General features: G+C 38.1%; 2 protein-coding genes across 4 annotated transcripts in view; one reads left to right on the plus strand and one right to left on the minus strand.

The window, feature by feature from the left end:
- c3h5orf22 (chromosome 3 C5orf22 homolog) overlaps positions 1–2454 on the plus strand; it is a 39372-nt gene extending 36918 nt beyond the window's left edge. For all 3 annotated transcript variants that reach the window (XM_056744517.1, XM_056744518.1, XM_056744516.1), the window contains 2 exons: positions 817–956; positions 1457–2454. In XM_056744517.1, the coding sequence (XP_056600495.1) occupies positions 817–956; positions 1457–1604 (288 nt within the window). In that variant the 3' untranslated portion in view covers positions 1605–2454. The remainder of the gene's footprint in view (positions 1–816; positions 957–1456) is intronic.
- A 6969-nt stretch (positions 2455–9423) lies between these two features.
- On the minus strand, positions 9424–10984 carry mc4r (melanocortin 4 receptor). The gene has a single exon (XM_056744519.1). The coding sequence runs from the start codon at positions 10673–10675 to the stop codon at positions 9695–9697; it is 981 nt and encodes a 326-aa protein (XP_056600497.1). The 5' UTR covers positions 10676–10984; the 3' UTR covers positions 9424–9694.
- Between the last annotated feature and the right edge of the window lie 4912 nt (positions 10985–15896).

Genomic DNA, 15896 nt, shown 5'->3' on the forward strand with positions numbered 1-15896 from the left:
ATCAAAAACGTTGCAAGTCATAGGTATTTTGAGTTTGTTGTTGTGAATATCCTAAGGAGAAAATCTCTTGATGCCCTCTATCCGCATATTCATACAGAATATCCATTATTATTGTATCACCATTGACCCTAAACGTATGTAAGTGCAGGAAATGGAATTCAAATCAAAAACATTTTCCCCCATTTTGTGTCCCCACCACTTCTCAAACCAAAGTTAGACCCGTGCGTATAAGGATTTGAAACATTTAAAAAATTAAATCAAATTCGAAAACAAATAAATAATAATATCTATTGCAGTTGTTCAAAATTAGGAATTGTGTTGTAAACATAGATGCAGATTTTTTTTATATGTTTTTCCTCGATGAATTGGCCAAAGCCTTAAAAAATGCCACCATGATTTATCTTTTAATGTATTCATTTCCTTGACATGCTTAAATGGAGGATTTAACGCTGTTTTTTATTTTTATTTAATACAATTATTGATATTATGGTCGCTATAAGTGGTCGTTAAACGTCATCGACCCATATACACCACACACATCTTGAATTGACACAAACATTCATTCTGAAATCTGACTGCACTATAATGATTTTGATATTACCTCCTATATTCCACAAAACATTTATTCATATTTCATATTTGGCGTCTGATGTTTGAACCTGATTATATGTCAGTACATCTTTTAAGCTAAATTTCTTTGTAAAGTCTTTGACCTCCAAGAAATAACGAGGTTTCAGAAAATTGCTTGAGGGTTGTGTGAGTCATTCGTGCGAGTTTCAAAGACTGATGTATTTGTGCCTGTGGTGTGGAGTGTAGGTGCATCAGGCAGGCTTGACCTGTGATTACTCAGAGCTCCCTCACCATATCAGCAGTGAGGAGGAGATCCAGCAAATGATCACGGCCGTGCAGCTCTTCCTTGAAGCCCTGCCTAAACCCACCATAGTCACTATATCCAGGTATGTCAGTCATTATGCCAGATTGAGATCTGTTCTACGTCTCCTCATGAAAAGAACATTGGGTCTTTTAATGTTTTATATATGATTCATTAGGTCAGCAACATCTCATGCTTTTTTCCCTGGAGAAGCATCTGGAAGCCTCATTTCTTGTGTTCGTCACTCATCCGCATGAATTATCATCAGTAATCAGAATTTATGCCGTAATGATGAAGTTTAGGCTGGCTGTTGCTCTGCGAGCAGGTGTCTGTGCCGTTCAGACAGATGGTGTTGTGAGGGACTCGTGTCCCTGTGATTTTGTTTGCACGATATTTAATGAACACAATCTTACTATCAAGATCGTAAGTCATACTCTTATCTCATTGAGTCAGGAGGATTTCATTATCTTTATCTTTCTCCCAACACTGTGACGGGTCTCTGACTTATGGCGCATCACCATCAGCGGATATTATTACCCTGTGATACACTGTAAGACTAAAATCCATCTTTAATTTACATGGCAGATCCAGCTTGGATGAGTATTGCCCAGTGGAACAGGTGGATTCCATTCAGAATGGCGTATTGGAAATTCTACAGTCCCTCTTCGGCTGCTTGGATATTCACAGAGAGTATCAATCAATACCGGCAGAGAGCACATCACAGACCACATGAGAAGAGAGGTTAAAATTCAGCAGCGGCTGTGCCATATTTCCCATCAGGCTCTCATCGAGAGCGTGTGCGACTGTGATGTTTTGTTATCTGTGTGCGCAGAGGAGGAGAAGGAGGTTTCAGACTGCTTTTTAGTTGATTTACTCGTCCTCATGTTGTTCCAAACCCATGCTGAGTTTTTTCTGTGGAACGCAAAAGTAATACGAAATGTTCTCGCCAACAACAGGTCAATAGTCTGCTGGTAAAAGTTTTGGAAAAGTAGCCCGTGTTTGCAGTCGCAATAAAAAAAATATGCTAAGGTCGTAGAATAAAACTGCTTTTTGACTTCATTTACATGAGCCATTTTTAAAAATCATCTTTTGGAACATCTGGTTGCTGTGAACTGGGTTTTAAAGGAATTGTTCACCTTAAAAATGAACATTCTGTCGTTATTTTCTCACCCTCTTTTCAGTTTTAAAACACAAAAGATATTTTAAAGAATGTTGATGGTCCCCATCGATTTGCATTGGTCTTGTGTCCATACAATAAAAGTCAATATGGACCAACGGTTTTTGGTTGCCACCATTTTTCTAAATATCTTCTTTAGTGTTTTTCAGAAGTAAATCACACAAGTTTTAATAGACAACAGGGTGAGTGACAAATGATGACATAATTTTCATTTGGAATGTGAATTAATTCTTGAAGAGCCGTGTATCAACATTTCAGCTTAAATTCTTTTTGGAGAGAAACATTTATTTTCTTATATTTGTCATCTAGTAGGAATAAATACAGAATGAAATTTAGGGTATTGTTCAAAAATGTATGCTTTATGGGTTTCATTTCCACAGTCAAATAAACATAAAATATGAATTCATTGCTCTAGTCTTTCATGCCTTTGTTTTCATACGTCACTTCAACGTATTTGGTGTGATCTGGAGATTTGGGCTGATACTTTTAATGCACACTTCCTCTATTTCTATGTGGTCCTTGTGCCTCGGATGACGGACTAAAGCCTGAGGCGGTTACCAATTCCTCTGAACCTTTGTACCTGCCACCCTATTTACTTTATTGCAACATATCTTTAGATATCTAGACTGCTCCAAATAACCCCGACTTTACTTCAAATTTTCAATAGTGTACAATTAGGTCTTGAGGTCTTTGTCTTTTTTTCCTGCTGAAAGCGTCAGCTGTCTGGAGGACCTTAATGTTGTTTTTGTAGTTTTTTCCCGCTGCTATAATATCATCCATTTTATGGTGTTTAAATAAGTGTGGACAAAACTTTCCCTAACAGAAACAAGCGCAGGATCGGTGTTTGACGTTGTATTTAGTCTAAGCTTATGATGAGCTGTGTAGAGAAGTTTTGCAGTGATGGATACCAAGGACACAGTGGATGTTGGTAGCAATTACCACTTACACAAGTCACTTAAACAGCACTGGCTGATCTGTTGCTCGACTAATCTGTGGAGACAGTGGCTTGAAACCGTAGTTGGTCCAGTGACAATGAGATATTTACACAACCATGCTGCCCTGGAAACTACAGTACAACAGCCCTAGCCTGCCTGTAGTATTTTAGCTCTAATGATGTGCTTGTCAAAGGAAATATGATCTAATTTAATCTGTTAAATGAAGGTTAAATCAATTAAATTGTGTATCAATGCACTTGCAATTTGTGTTAAATTATGTCTGTGTGTACTGATTTTAGAGACGGTCTTCAGAAATGACAAACAAGCAACAAATGCTAAACGATGCGAAATTTGGCATCAATTAGCAGGTCAATAGCAGTCCTCTTCAGTGTTGCCGTTCAGTGCAAAACAGCTATTACTAATGGTGCATTCCATTTTGTTTATAAATTCTGAAGTTAGGAAATAATTAAAATAATTATTTAGTTTAGCTCAGATAAGTACATACAGGGTCATTTTAGATTCTCTCATCCATGGCTTTCTCTGCCAACCAAATACATTCCATTAACCGCAATCTCAGACTCAATTATGAGGCTTCTAATATTAGCTTGAGTAAATTGTTTTCACAAAACAATTTTACAGCGAGCACATGAATTTCAAATAGATTTTTGACCCTGGAAACATCACAAATAGCAGCTCCAGCGTTTTTCTTATTTCATGACTGATGAAGCAGCGGTCAAAATTCTACTGCGAAATGTTTATTTTATGTAGCACATTAAAGCACCAAAGCAAGAGGAGGATGACAACCTCTTGTACAAACTAACCAAATTCAAAGGGCCCGGGACGACGTCTTTATGGATAGACGGTTTTATCATACGCATGCGCCTGGCCCAAAATTAACATCCGGTTTTGGTTAACTGTATTAAAATAAATGAAACCTACTCAACAGTTATTAATTATTTGTGGAAGCTACGTTTTGGCACATAACATTTGTTTATGTCTATAACTATTAGCACCCAATAAAAGACAGGTATAGATAAAACTTCATGATTTTTGTTTTGTTTGTTTGTTTATTTGGTAAACAAGTGTGGTGTTGTTGAGGCGACAGATTCTAAAGTTGTTCATCATCATGTTGTTTTAAAGCTATCAGAGAGAGCTCATCTGTTTATTAAAGCAAGTATACCAGCAAAGGCAACGTGACATACCTCCTTCGGTTTTGTTTTGCTGTATAAAGTTTGATCAATATTCATTTTCACATCACAGTCTCATAGACCTTCACTGCAAAACTCCAAACATTGAAGCATCAATAGAGAACAAAATAGATTTCAACACTTTTAATCAAAGATATTTCAAGGATACATTTTATTAGAGCGTGTGTGCAGAGTAAATGCAGCTTGGCATTCTAAGCATCATGTTCTATCAGTTTTAATTGGAAATTGAACATTTTCTATTCCTTTAAAGCTTTCAAAAGCAAAAAAGTGTGTTTTAAAATACTGGTACTTGATTTATATTTTTTCCTGACAGAAATGTACAGAACAAAGCTGGTAGCGTATGACTCTCTGCTCTGTCGTGACTAGTAAAGCTACAGATTGTTCTAAAGTAAAAATAACAACAAGCACATTCTTGTTTTGCTGTAGATTTGAGCTCTTTCTGGCAGTGCTATATGATTCCGAGCTCCAACTTTTCACACTGAGGACATAGGGACTCATTTACTATTACAATATGTGCAACCACGCACTGATTCTCAAAAAGCAACGCACTTTATTGAGAACCAAGGGCACATAACCTTTAAAACTGAATATTTAGTCTAAATTGTTTGGTCTTTTAAGGAACTAGGTAAATGTCGTTTATTCCAAGCTTCTTGGAATTACAATATGTAAATGTTATGTAAAGTAGGATGTGAAGGGCAGTACTAAAGAGAATAATGTCACCCTTACTCTCGTTTATTTGTATAAATTCCACAATTGGTGGATAAACGGTGTACAAAGGAGATATGTAAACACCTCTCATCTTTGAGTGACTTTTTTCATTTGCGAGCAGCAAGCCTTTATGCTTCACAGATTGACCAAACTGAAAAGATATGGTGATGGTCTCAAAGGTGCGTCACAGAGTTTCTGAGCGGCGTGTTTAAGGCATTGTGCCAGTTTGGCTTGTGTAAGAGAGAGAGAGACTAAATATTGGTGAGATGAGATGCAGCACACATCATTCCCACGGCGTGTACGCTCCCTAATTGAGAACATTTTATTCAGATCTCATTCGCTGTTTTCCTGCTTAATCAGATAAGAGAAAAATAGGGCTGCCACAGCGTGAATATCATCTAATGTCTTTAGCCTTGTTATCTTTAAGGTGTAATTGAAACTGGTTCTCTTTCGTGCATAATCTGTCTTAGAAAAATGATAGAGTCAATTTTCCTCATTCTGCCTTTGTTCCCCTCCTGAAAATCTCTTGAAAATAAAAGATGCTCAGTTCTTTTAAATGAAGTATTGTGAGTCTTTAGTGCTGTAACTTCATGGGTCATTTTTGGCACTGCTGCTAAATCATATCGTAAGGTAATACTGTAAAGAGTGAGGTCTTCGGCTTATTCTTCATTTTGTTAATATAAATTGCACATCTTGTTACATTTAGGAGCCAGCGAGGCAAACAAGCACGTAGTACATACTTAAAATAAAAATTCTGTCAGCATTTATTCACCCTCATGTCATATTTGTGGAACACAAAAGATGTTTCGAGAAATGTCCTAAAGGTTTTGTAGCCGCACAATAGAAGTCAATAGGGGACAGTGTTACCAACATGCATCAAAATATCTTCTTTTGTGTTCTGCAGAAGAAAAACGTATGGCAAAGAACTAAATGAGGCCAGTTCCTAAACTTTAAGACACACAATTTCTAATGCATGGCCACAAGATATAAAATGATTACACAATGTTTAATTTAAATTTTAGAGGTGTCTTGATCGAAAATAATTTACACTGACATATCTTAAAATAAATCGGTGTGATGTTTTGTTTCAAGATCCACATAATAATTTTTTTGTTAAGTATGATTTAAAAAATGACTGAAATATACTAATTTAAGGGCAAATCTTGGCTTGAGATAGTCCCTGTCTGATGTGTAATGTATGGACTGGAACCATTTAATTTTTAAATAAAGAAGTCATCAACAGGAAGTCATTTTCGGTGGCTATCAAATTTACGCTGCATCGCCTATATATTGGGATTCACTTTTATTGAACCAAGAATATTCCTTTAACATTCAGTGCTTCTAACACAATGCAGTTATCACCATGTTGAGTAATGGTGCCACATGGCTCAGTTTTTGAATATCTTTTTGTGCCTGAATGAGTCATGAAGGATGACGCCTGTGTCCCACAGCTCCAGCAAATTATATTGCATCAGGAACATTTATCAGATGCATGCACAAACAATTAGGGTGATGCACTACATGCTGTCTACAGTAGCATTTTAATGGAGTTCTAATGGAGCATTGCATAATCTCCTAGTAATTCATTTTGTCAGGTTAGAAAGGTTGTTTGATCATAAAAAAATATGCTTTTATGTGTTTATTTTTGGTTTTGCATATTCCGCTTGATTGGGAACAGCCAGAATTGCCATTACCTAATCTGGTTATAGCCAGATATATTACTTGTATAGTGTAAGGTACAAATATGAGCAGTTGTGAAGATTCATCATAAAAAAGATTCTTCATTTGGTGATTCTCTCCTGCGAACTGTTGCCTTCTTTTTTTAGAAAAAAATCTTAAAGCTGCACTTATGCTTGGAGGAAATTGCATACATACAAGTATTTCCATTTTCAAGGTGCTTCAAATAGTATTTTCATGTAGACGCGGCAAGCATTTCGTGCTGTCAAAATGTGTGATGCACGTGTCAGTTGCACATGTAACGAAAGTGAAGAGAAACAGCAGATTTTATACATTATTGAGGAACTGGCACTGAAGTGAAGTCAATTCACATACAAAGCTTCATTCTGGGATTTTATATTTCACCTTGACTATGGAAAAAGAGTGTTTGAGGTGTCAAGTGAAAACTGCATCAAGAGACCTTCTATATTAAAAAGGGATGCTTTGTGTTCTAAACTAATCAATAGACTACACAGAGCTGACCTTTTGTTGTCCTGATGGAAAACTAAAATATATTGAAGATCTGATTGCTTTTCAGCAGGGTCCATAACCGAAATGGCATATATAATAATACAATTGTTTGTTTGTGCTGTCGTTGAATCTCATCATGTTTATTGCAATATAATTAAATTGTGATAATCACACTCAGCAGGTGCCACAGTTCGCACAACTTCTATTAGTTCAATTCTAAACTGATATGTGCAAGCGTAGGAGGAGAAAGATGACATATTAAAGGGATAGTTCAGCCAGAAACTCCAATTTGCCATTTGTTAACTCACCCTCAGGAAATGTAGGTGACATTTTTTCTTGAGTAGAACCATAAAGAAGATTGTTTGGTAAATCCCCAGCCCTCTCTGCTTCATATAAGGGGAGTCTATGGGGTCCACCTGTCTAAGACTTCCTAAAGCACATCATTTCCAAAAAGCGACATTTTGACGTTTCGTGAAGCGAACGTTTGATATTTTCATAAAACTGAACGTCATTTTTAATAATATTGCATATACTGTGCAGCCTCTGCACACAATGGCAATCTTCTTCGTGTAGTATTTGGTTGCGAATGGCATACCAGCGTCGTGTACGTTTAGCGCCACCTGCAGAAAGGGAGTGTTGAGGCTGTACAACATGACTAATTTTATTAAAAATGACATTCTATTTATGAAAATATCGAGCGAGTCACTTCACGAAACTTCAAAATGTCGCCAGGAGCCGCTTTTTGGAAATGATGTGCTTTAGGAATTCTTAGGCAGGTGGACCCCACAGACTCCCATTATATGAAGCAGAGAGGGCTGCGGATTTACCAACCAATCTTCTTTATAATTCTACTCAAGAAAAATGTCACCTACATCTTGGATAGCCTGAGGGTGAGTAAACAAACGTCAAATTGGAGTTTTTGGCTGAACTATCTCTTTAACTTTGGTACAATGGAATAGATTTCCATCAGGCTGACAGACTTTCTCTTAGATTTAGCAAATTCGTGTCTGAAGTGGATTGTAAGACCAGGAGAGTCCCTGACTCCCTGAGGCTTACAATGGGAAATGAGTCTTAATTAGGCAGCAGACCAAGCATGTTAAAATTGCAGAAGGGCAATATCATGTAATAATGGAGAAGATGTCCTGATTTAATAAGCCTTTGCCTCAGAGGAACTTGAGAGGAAAAGTATGTCTCTGTCCAACTTCAGCAATATTTATGTGTGAATGAATCTGTTTTGCAATCTGTTTCATAAATAACAGCACGGGCAAAATGTGAATAATTCATATTCTGAGTTTATATTCCTATTCAATATCTAAGATTTACTTAGATTCTTAGTAACAATTCACCCATAATTAAACATTCTTTCATTATTTACTCACACTCTTGTCATTTCAAACATGCATGACTTTCTTCTGCAGAACATAAAAGTAACGACATCCATTGACTTGCATTTCTTTTGTGTCCATGCAATAGAAGTGAATGGGTGCCTGCGCTGTTCAGTTATCAACAAAACCATCTTCTTTTGAGTTCTGGTGAATGTCATACAGGTTTGAAATGACATGAGGGCGATTCAAAACCCATAATATAAGAAAAAGACCATAAACTTAAAGAAAAACAGGAAAAACATATACTGAAACAGAACATTTCAGTTTTTTACAGGATCTTTTTACATTTAGTAAATGATGACATCGTTTTCTCTATTGGGTGAAGTATCCCTGCAATGTTATATGGCTGTGTACAAATTAAGGGGAGGACTCTACAGAAAAAAAAATGAATGTACATCATATAAATATGTGAGTGCTCTGTGAAATTGATCAAATTTCTTCCTTTTCTTGTTGCATCGAATGACAGTCTATTCAGAATAATGGTGACCTTCAGAACGGACTGACAAGAAAGCTTTTGAGGCAATCTTTTGTTAAATTATGTGGAGAGAACAAATTTACCTTTTGGGCTCCAGCTGAGACTGGACAAAGAATAATGAGGGGACTAAATGAAACGTGTGAAAGGGGTTTTCATTTTAACAGCTCTGCAAGAAAACGCAGTAAAGCTTATTTTGATGTTATTTTATTTGTCACAATGAAATTGGCATTGCAAAAATATGAGAAATAATCTTAACTTATTCAATAAAAAAATAAGCATGAAACGCTAAACACTTAATACATGTGTTGTGTTATAATGGACTTCAAGCTGGAGAACTGAAAATGAAATATAAACTGACTACTTGAGTCATTAACATGGACACAGTGCAGCGTTTGCATTTTTTTCTGGAGGTTTCTGTGTGTGGTCAGCATAATCATTTGGACACATTTCTCTGCTGCTGGCAGTGGGCATCAAATGTGGTGCGCAGAATTATCACACAATGAGCCATGTGCCGTCATCAGATCTCCTACATGCTCAGCAATGTTCATACGGTTGCTAGGTGCTTAAAAACGTACTGACAATCCGCTTTAAACCAAAGTCCCCTAAACCATTTTTGACAAACCTGTACGAAGGTAAAACACAATAACTAGCAACATTTAAATCGTTTTATAATCTGAGCATAGTTGAGTCAAAGTATAGACGTGTTGACTGTATTTACCACATTTTGTCTTTGTATGACAGTACCAGTTTATTCACACAGAGAAGTTAGTCCATACCAGCAGCAGAAGATCTCTTTGAAGGTCTTTCTCATTTCCTGGCTCCTGAAAGCATATATAAGAGGGTCAATGACCGAGTTGCACATGATGAGAATTAGGTACATGTTGAAGTGCGACATGAAGCAGACACAGTAGGGGTTGTGAGGGCAGGAGATCATGAGGATGAGATGCAAGAAGAAAGGAGCCCAACACACGACAAACACCCCGAGAAGGATGGTTATTGTGATGGCCCCCTTCATATTTGCTGCCTGGCAGACAGGGCCGTTGCCAAGGAGGGCGGCGATGCGCTTCATGTGCAGCCGGGCGAGGAGAAACATGTGGACGTAGAGCGTGGCCATGAGAGCCAGCATGGTGAAGAACATGCTGATAAGGCAGATGAGAACGGTGGTGCTTTCCGAGTACACGATAAAGAGCACGCCGGAGACAGTGCAGAAGGTCCAAATGCAGGTTATGATGATGCCCGCCCGCCGCTGGGTCATGATGTTGTGGTATCGTAAGGCATAGAAGATGGTGATGTAACGGTCCACAGCGATGGCTAGCAAACTCCAAATGGATGCCAACAGGGAGCTGCAGATCATGGAATCGAAAACGTTGTCCATGTTCTTGATGATACGTTCGCTGTTGGTCAGGTTGCCCCCCGTGATGAGTGCCATGACCACCGTCTCAGAGGCGTTGGAGACGCTGACCAACAGGTCGGCCACAGCCAGACTGCAGATGAAGAAATACATGGGAGAATGAAGGTTCTTGTTCTTCACGATGGCCGCGATCACCAAAATGTTCTCCAGGAGGCTGACAAGCCCAAGTGTGAGGAAGACCTCGGTGGAGATGAGCAGCTGCTTGCAGGATCCAGACGCAGATCCCCTTTCACCCTGAGCAGACTTACCGACCGGTAAAGCTCCCTGGCTGTGGTTCCGCAAAGAGTGATGCAGTCCATTATGATGCGAGGTGTTCATTTCCGTAAATGTCGGCAGACGGCGTCTCAGTCTAGTTCAACTACCGGAGAATTCATCATCATGCTGGAGAGTCATGTTTACCATCTTCCAGCATGTAGATCAAAGTGTGTTTGCGGGCACAAGCATCCAATTATCCTTCACCCCAGAGATGACTTTTTTCTCCAAAGCAGCAAAAAAGTCACACAATGAGTTACAAGAATAAAAGCAGGCGGACAGAAAAGAAGTCGGCGAGATCTAACTGAACATGGCAGCGCTGACTCTGAAAGAAAAAGCAACATGCAGCATTCAGAGTGAGGCACACCGTCTCCAGAGTGCTTCCAGTATTTGGCAGGCAGGCGAGTGATATCCTCTAGACCACACATGCACTCTCTGGCATGCTGAGCGATAGCTCCTCCTCCAGCGTACTCATCCAATCAGAAACCGCTTTGACGGGGGAAATGTAGGCTTATGTCGGATTGGGCTTCATTAAGAAGACTGTTGTCATTCAAGAGTCATTAAATTTAATTGAAAAACTAAAACAGAATTGTTAGTTATTGTTTGTTAACACATGAAGCTATTTAATGCAATAGCGAGCTGGTCAAGTATTGCCACAAAAAGTCTGCCTTAAACCATTTTTGAGATGAAGAGTTAGTGAATTTCATTGCAATGGAGTTTAGTTTTTCCACCACTAAAAGATGTCAAGCGCAAAGATTTCAGAAAGTCCCTTTGTATCTTGTTGTGATGCCACCAGGAACTTTTTATTCACTGAGGAATGTAAATCTGAAGGAGAATGTAGGACGAAGCAGTGGTTGTGTAGGATGTGGCTGGAGAGAAATGAACACAGGTGTAACGTAGTGTTTCTTTGGTTGATTCAACACCGGGTGCTCCGTTCTGGATCATCTGTAAAGGCTTGAAAGTACTAAAAATACATTTTAAATAATGACCTGTTTTAAACATTATTGTCAGTTTTGCGGTCTGGTTTCAGCATCCTTTTCTTTTTCTAAAAGTCAATTGAAATTGTTTTTAATAATGTGCTCTCATTAGCATTCATCAAAAACATTAACCTCCCTCCTCTAACCAACCTCTTTTAACACTAGAACCGCCACAGGGTAAAATTTACCCATGGATGTTTTTCAAATGTACATAACAGATTATCGTTAAAATCTCCCAGTCATTTTTTTTGAAATTAAGAAAGTGTTCACATAAACCAGATTAAAAAACTAGGCATTTTTACCTTTAAGGACCATCGAGTCAAATTTACCATTCAATTACTTTATTTTTGTGCTGTCATTGAGCAACGTGTTGGCTGACAATGACGATGACGATGCAGGCTGGTTTATATTTACCATTAAGACAAGTGATTTGTGTAGCCTGATTAAAAAAGCCTTGGAATTAAAATAACAGGATAAATGATGACTAAAAATAAGCATTACTTGACTCTAGACTTTACTTTGTGATGACAGTGGCATTGTAAAGTGTGCAGAATAAACAAAACATGAATACCAGCAACTGACAATGAACCAAACAGTTCTCAATGGACGAAATCAAGTCCCATCCGACATATACGGACGTATACAACAACACAGAAAAGAAGACAAGTAGGATCTAATTTTGGCGGCGTTGACAGGATAGAAAGATAAGAAGAGGTCTCATTGACCAAACAGACCATGTTTTACTCTGGTGCCCATAGTCACCAATACTTAACCAACACAAGTCCTAATTATTGCAAATATGATGCAGGCAGGTTAACACTGAGCACAAAGGGAAATTGGAAACCAGTGAACTGATTTGGAACAAATACTTTAGGTTGTGCTACTGCTCTGTGAGAAAAGCAAGTTTTCTGAGTACACTAGGAATCATTTTAATCAATTTAACAGAAAGAAATATGTGATAATTAATCATTTGTAAATTTCCATGATGCTGCGCTAAACCAAATCATGATTTTTGTAATGTTAAATCTTGTAATTCCTAATCCTTTAAAAAATAAGATATATTTTAAAATTTAAAATGGTGACACAACTTTCATTGTTAGAGAAGTGAACTATTCCTTTAAGATTGATCCTGATTTAATTTAAAGGAAAAAAAGATCTTGGACTCAAATCCTGTTTAAAAAGGGTTTTGAGATGAATCATTATGTAATACAAAAAATCCTTGCTGTTAAAAAGCTCTTTTTGGGGAGAAACCGAAATTGCTCAGCTCAGTTGTTTAATATCTTCCTAGCCTGGCAGAAGATAACAAGTTGTTCTAATGATCTTATCAGGGTAAAGACCACACACACTGTTTAAAGTTTCATAAGTCTGAGAGATATTCATACTGACCTTGTGCAGTAACTGAAAGTGTATAGTTATTAAAGAAACACAGACAAAATATCTGCAAGACAATCACTTAATGCATCTCCTGACCTTCTACACCAATTATATCAGATCAAATTCTAATAATTATATTTTGCTTTTAATGTCTATGGAAGTGTGGATTCAGACACCCCACATCTGCAAGGAGACGACGCCAACTCTGAATGAACATGCAAACCTGCCAAATGTTCGATTTCCAGTTTCAATTCCACAGTTGAAGTAAAACATTGAGATATCAACGTGTACAATCATTAAGCCTACTTATTGACTTTGCAAATTTATATACATGGTTAAACTGTAGTTATACTATTATGAAACTATGGTAAATTTGTGGTTCCTGTGCTTTACTGCAAATACAGTTAAACTATGGTTACTATAGTAAATATATGGTTAACAAAAAGGTATTTTATTGAGATATCAGCAGATCAATTTAACGTGCACATTTAAAAAAATATGGACCCAGGAATTGAAAAGAGGAATTGAAATTTTGATTTCATGTTTCCGATTCCTAACCTTTCTGAAAAGCACAGTCTGTTGTACCAAACTACATGCTGGGCGGCGGCGGCAGCTTAAAGTGATACTTCACCCAAAAACAGACCGATTTTACACCCCATTGATTCCATATTAAAAAAAATACTTTTTAATTTTCTTGTTCTGTTGAACACAAAAGAAGACATTTTGAAGAATGTAGGACAGCGAACTGTTCTGGGGCAATTAAGGATACTGTTGTATTTTTACCTACTATGGGTGTCAACAGGGGTCAAAATCTGTCTGGTTATAAGCATTTTTCCAAATATCTTTCTCTGTGTTCATCAGAACCAAGACACGTCTGGAACAACTCGAAAGTGAGTAAATGATGTAGATGTCCTGGAGGGATGGAAGCTCACCTCCCTCAATGTGGCGGGTAGTTCGCGGAACCCTTTGCGGTTGCCAGCAGTGCTGTTTCCAAACCAGGCGGTGATCCAGCCGGTCAGGATGCTCTCCACGGTGCAGGTGTATAATGTGCTGAGTTTGCTGGGGCTCATTCCAAACTTCCTCAGCCGTCTCAGGAAGAAGAGACGTTGGTGTGTTTTCTTCAGCACTGCTTCGCACTCTGTGTGAGCGAACAATGTGAGATCCTCAATGATGTGAACGTCGAGGAACTTAAACCTGATTACCCGCTCCATAGGTGAATTGTCGATGGTGATGGGTGTGTGTTCTCTGCTCTGTCTCCTCAAGTCGACCACTAGCACCCACATATCAACCTAACCTAACATAAATCATATGCAAACCAGTAACCCGATTTAACACAACTGCATGCTTCGCTGCGACAGCACATAGAAATCAACCCGTTCACATTCTGACTGTAGACGTATCAGCCACAATCTCAAATAAAGAAATATAAAATGGACTTACATAACTGCTGGTCTGCATGCAAAACTCCAGAAGTGGCCTTTCTTTCTGGGTTGACGCTGAAGAATTCCCACATGAGGACATTAATGTCCAAACTGTCCCAAGTAACTGAAAAGTCTGAAAATTGTTTGGCACCAATTGGGCAACAAGACCACTCGTGACACTTGACCTTCACTTAGAAATATAGGGACTATAACACGAGCACACAATACATTTACATTTAGTCATTCAGCACTTACAAAGAGTTAAGGGAGCAATAAACGATATGTCATACAGGAGCAATAACACAATAGGTGCCAATACAAAGTTACTGGTTTCAACAAAAGCTAGACCACTACCTGTTGAGAGAAAGAGAGAGGGCTAGTGGGTTTTTTTCATTTGTCTGTCAAGTATTCACAGAAGAGATGTTTTTTAAGTCGTTTTTTGAATGTTGTGAGAGATGTGGTTGACCAGACCGAGTTTGGAAGAATGTTCAACCAGGAAGGAGCTGTAGGTTCGATATAAGTTTGTGTTGTTTACCTAATGCACGTACATGCCGATTACCAACTAAACACAGACATTTGACTCAGGTTCACTTACCGTGTGCGCCGTGAGGTTCCAAAACCTATACGAACTTTGGGGAAGTGTATCTAGCACAGAAATACGACGTCATACGTCAAACTCGTTTTTTGTTGACCTTGTCAAGTATGAGAAGGCAGAAGGTTTAACATTGTAAAACGTCAGAATGCATGAAACACTGTTGAATCCCCCCTTTAAAGAAAAACTAGCGTCCTCGTTGACAATCACTTTCCTGCCATTTCAGGGTAACCATAGCAACATTACACCGCTGCTGCACTGACCGCTTCGAATACTGATGAAATGCACATTTTGAACTACCTTGAACTACTTTGTAGAGTATTGATTAAAGTGACTCATAAAGTTTATTAAGTCGTTGTTGGCATAATTCACAAACTTACACAAAGGGACATAGAATTAGACACTTAACCTTAAAGCTTTTGTTTAACCAAAACATAGTCTCAGAATCTGTCTGAGTTAGATGACTAACTTGTAAGACTTGTCCAAGCGGTTTATGCTACCGGCCTAAGGACTATGCCTCTGTTGAATTAAGATATTTATGTCGCTTTTATGAAAATGCCTTAGAAGAAAACGTTACTGGTGTGCATCTTGAGACAAAACAATGGCACTGACACACTGATATATTTTAAGATATTTCCGGGCAAGTTGTATGCAATTAAGACAGGTCACACATTCCTTTTAGATAGCCTTGAGCCTTGTCTGTGAAACCGGGCATAGAGTTTGGGACTCAACAACACACACGTATTTGGATTCTATACCTTATATCCATAAGATTTTTGCATAAGACAGCATGGTCTCTCTCAATGTTTACCTGCATAATTATATTGACTTATTTGGCATAGCCGCAACACTAAACACTTCATTGAGTAATATCATGAACCTGCACTTTTTAGTAGACCACCCAGGTACCTTAAGAATACTAA

Source organism: Triplophysa dalaica, chromosome 3, assembly GCF_015846415.1.
Source record: "Triplophysa dalaica isolate WHDGS20190420 chromosome 3, ASM1584641v1, whole genome shotgun sequence".
Taxonomy (NCBI): Eukaryota; Metazoa; Chordata; class Actinopteri; order Cypriniformes; family Nemacheilidae; genus Triplophysa; species Triplophysa dalaica.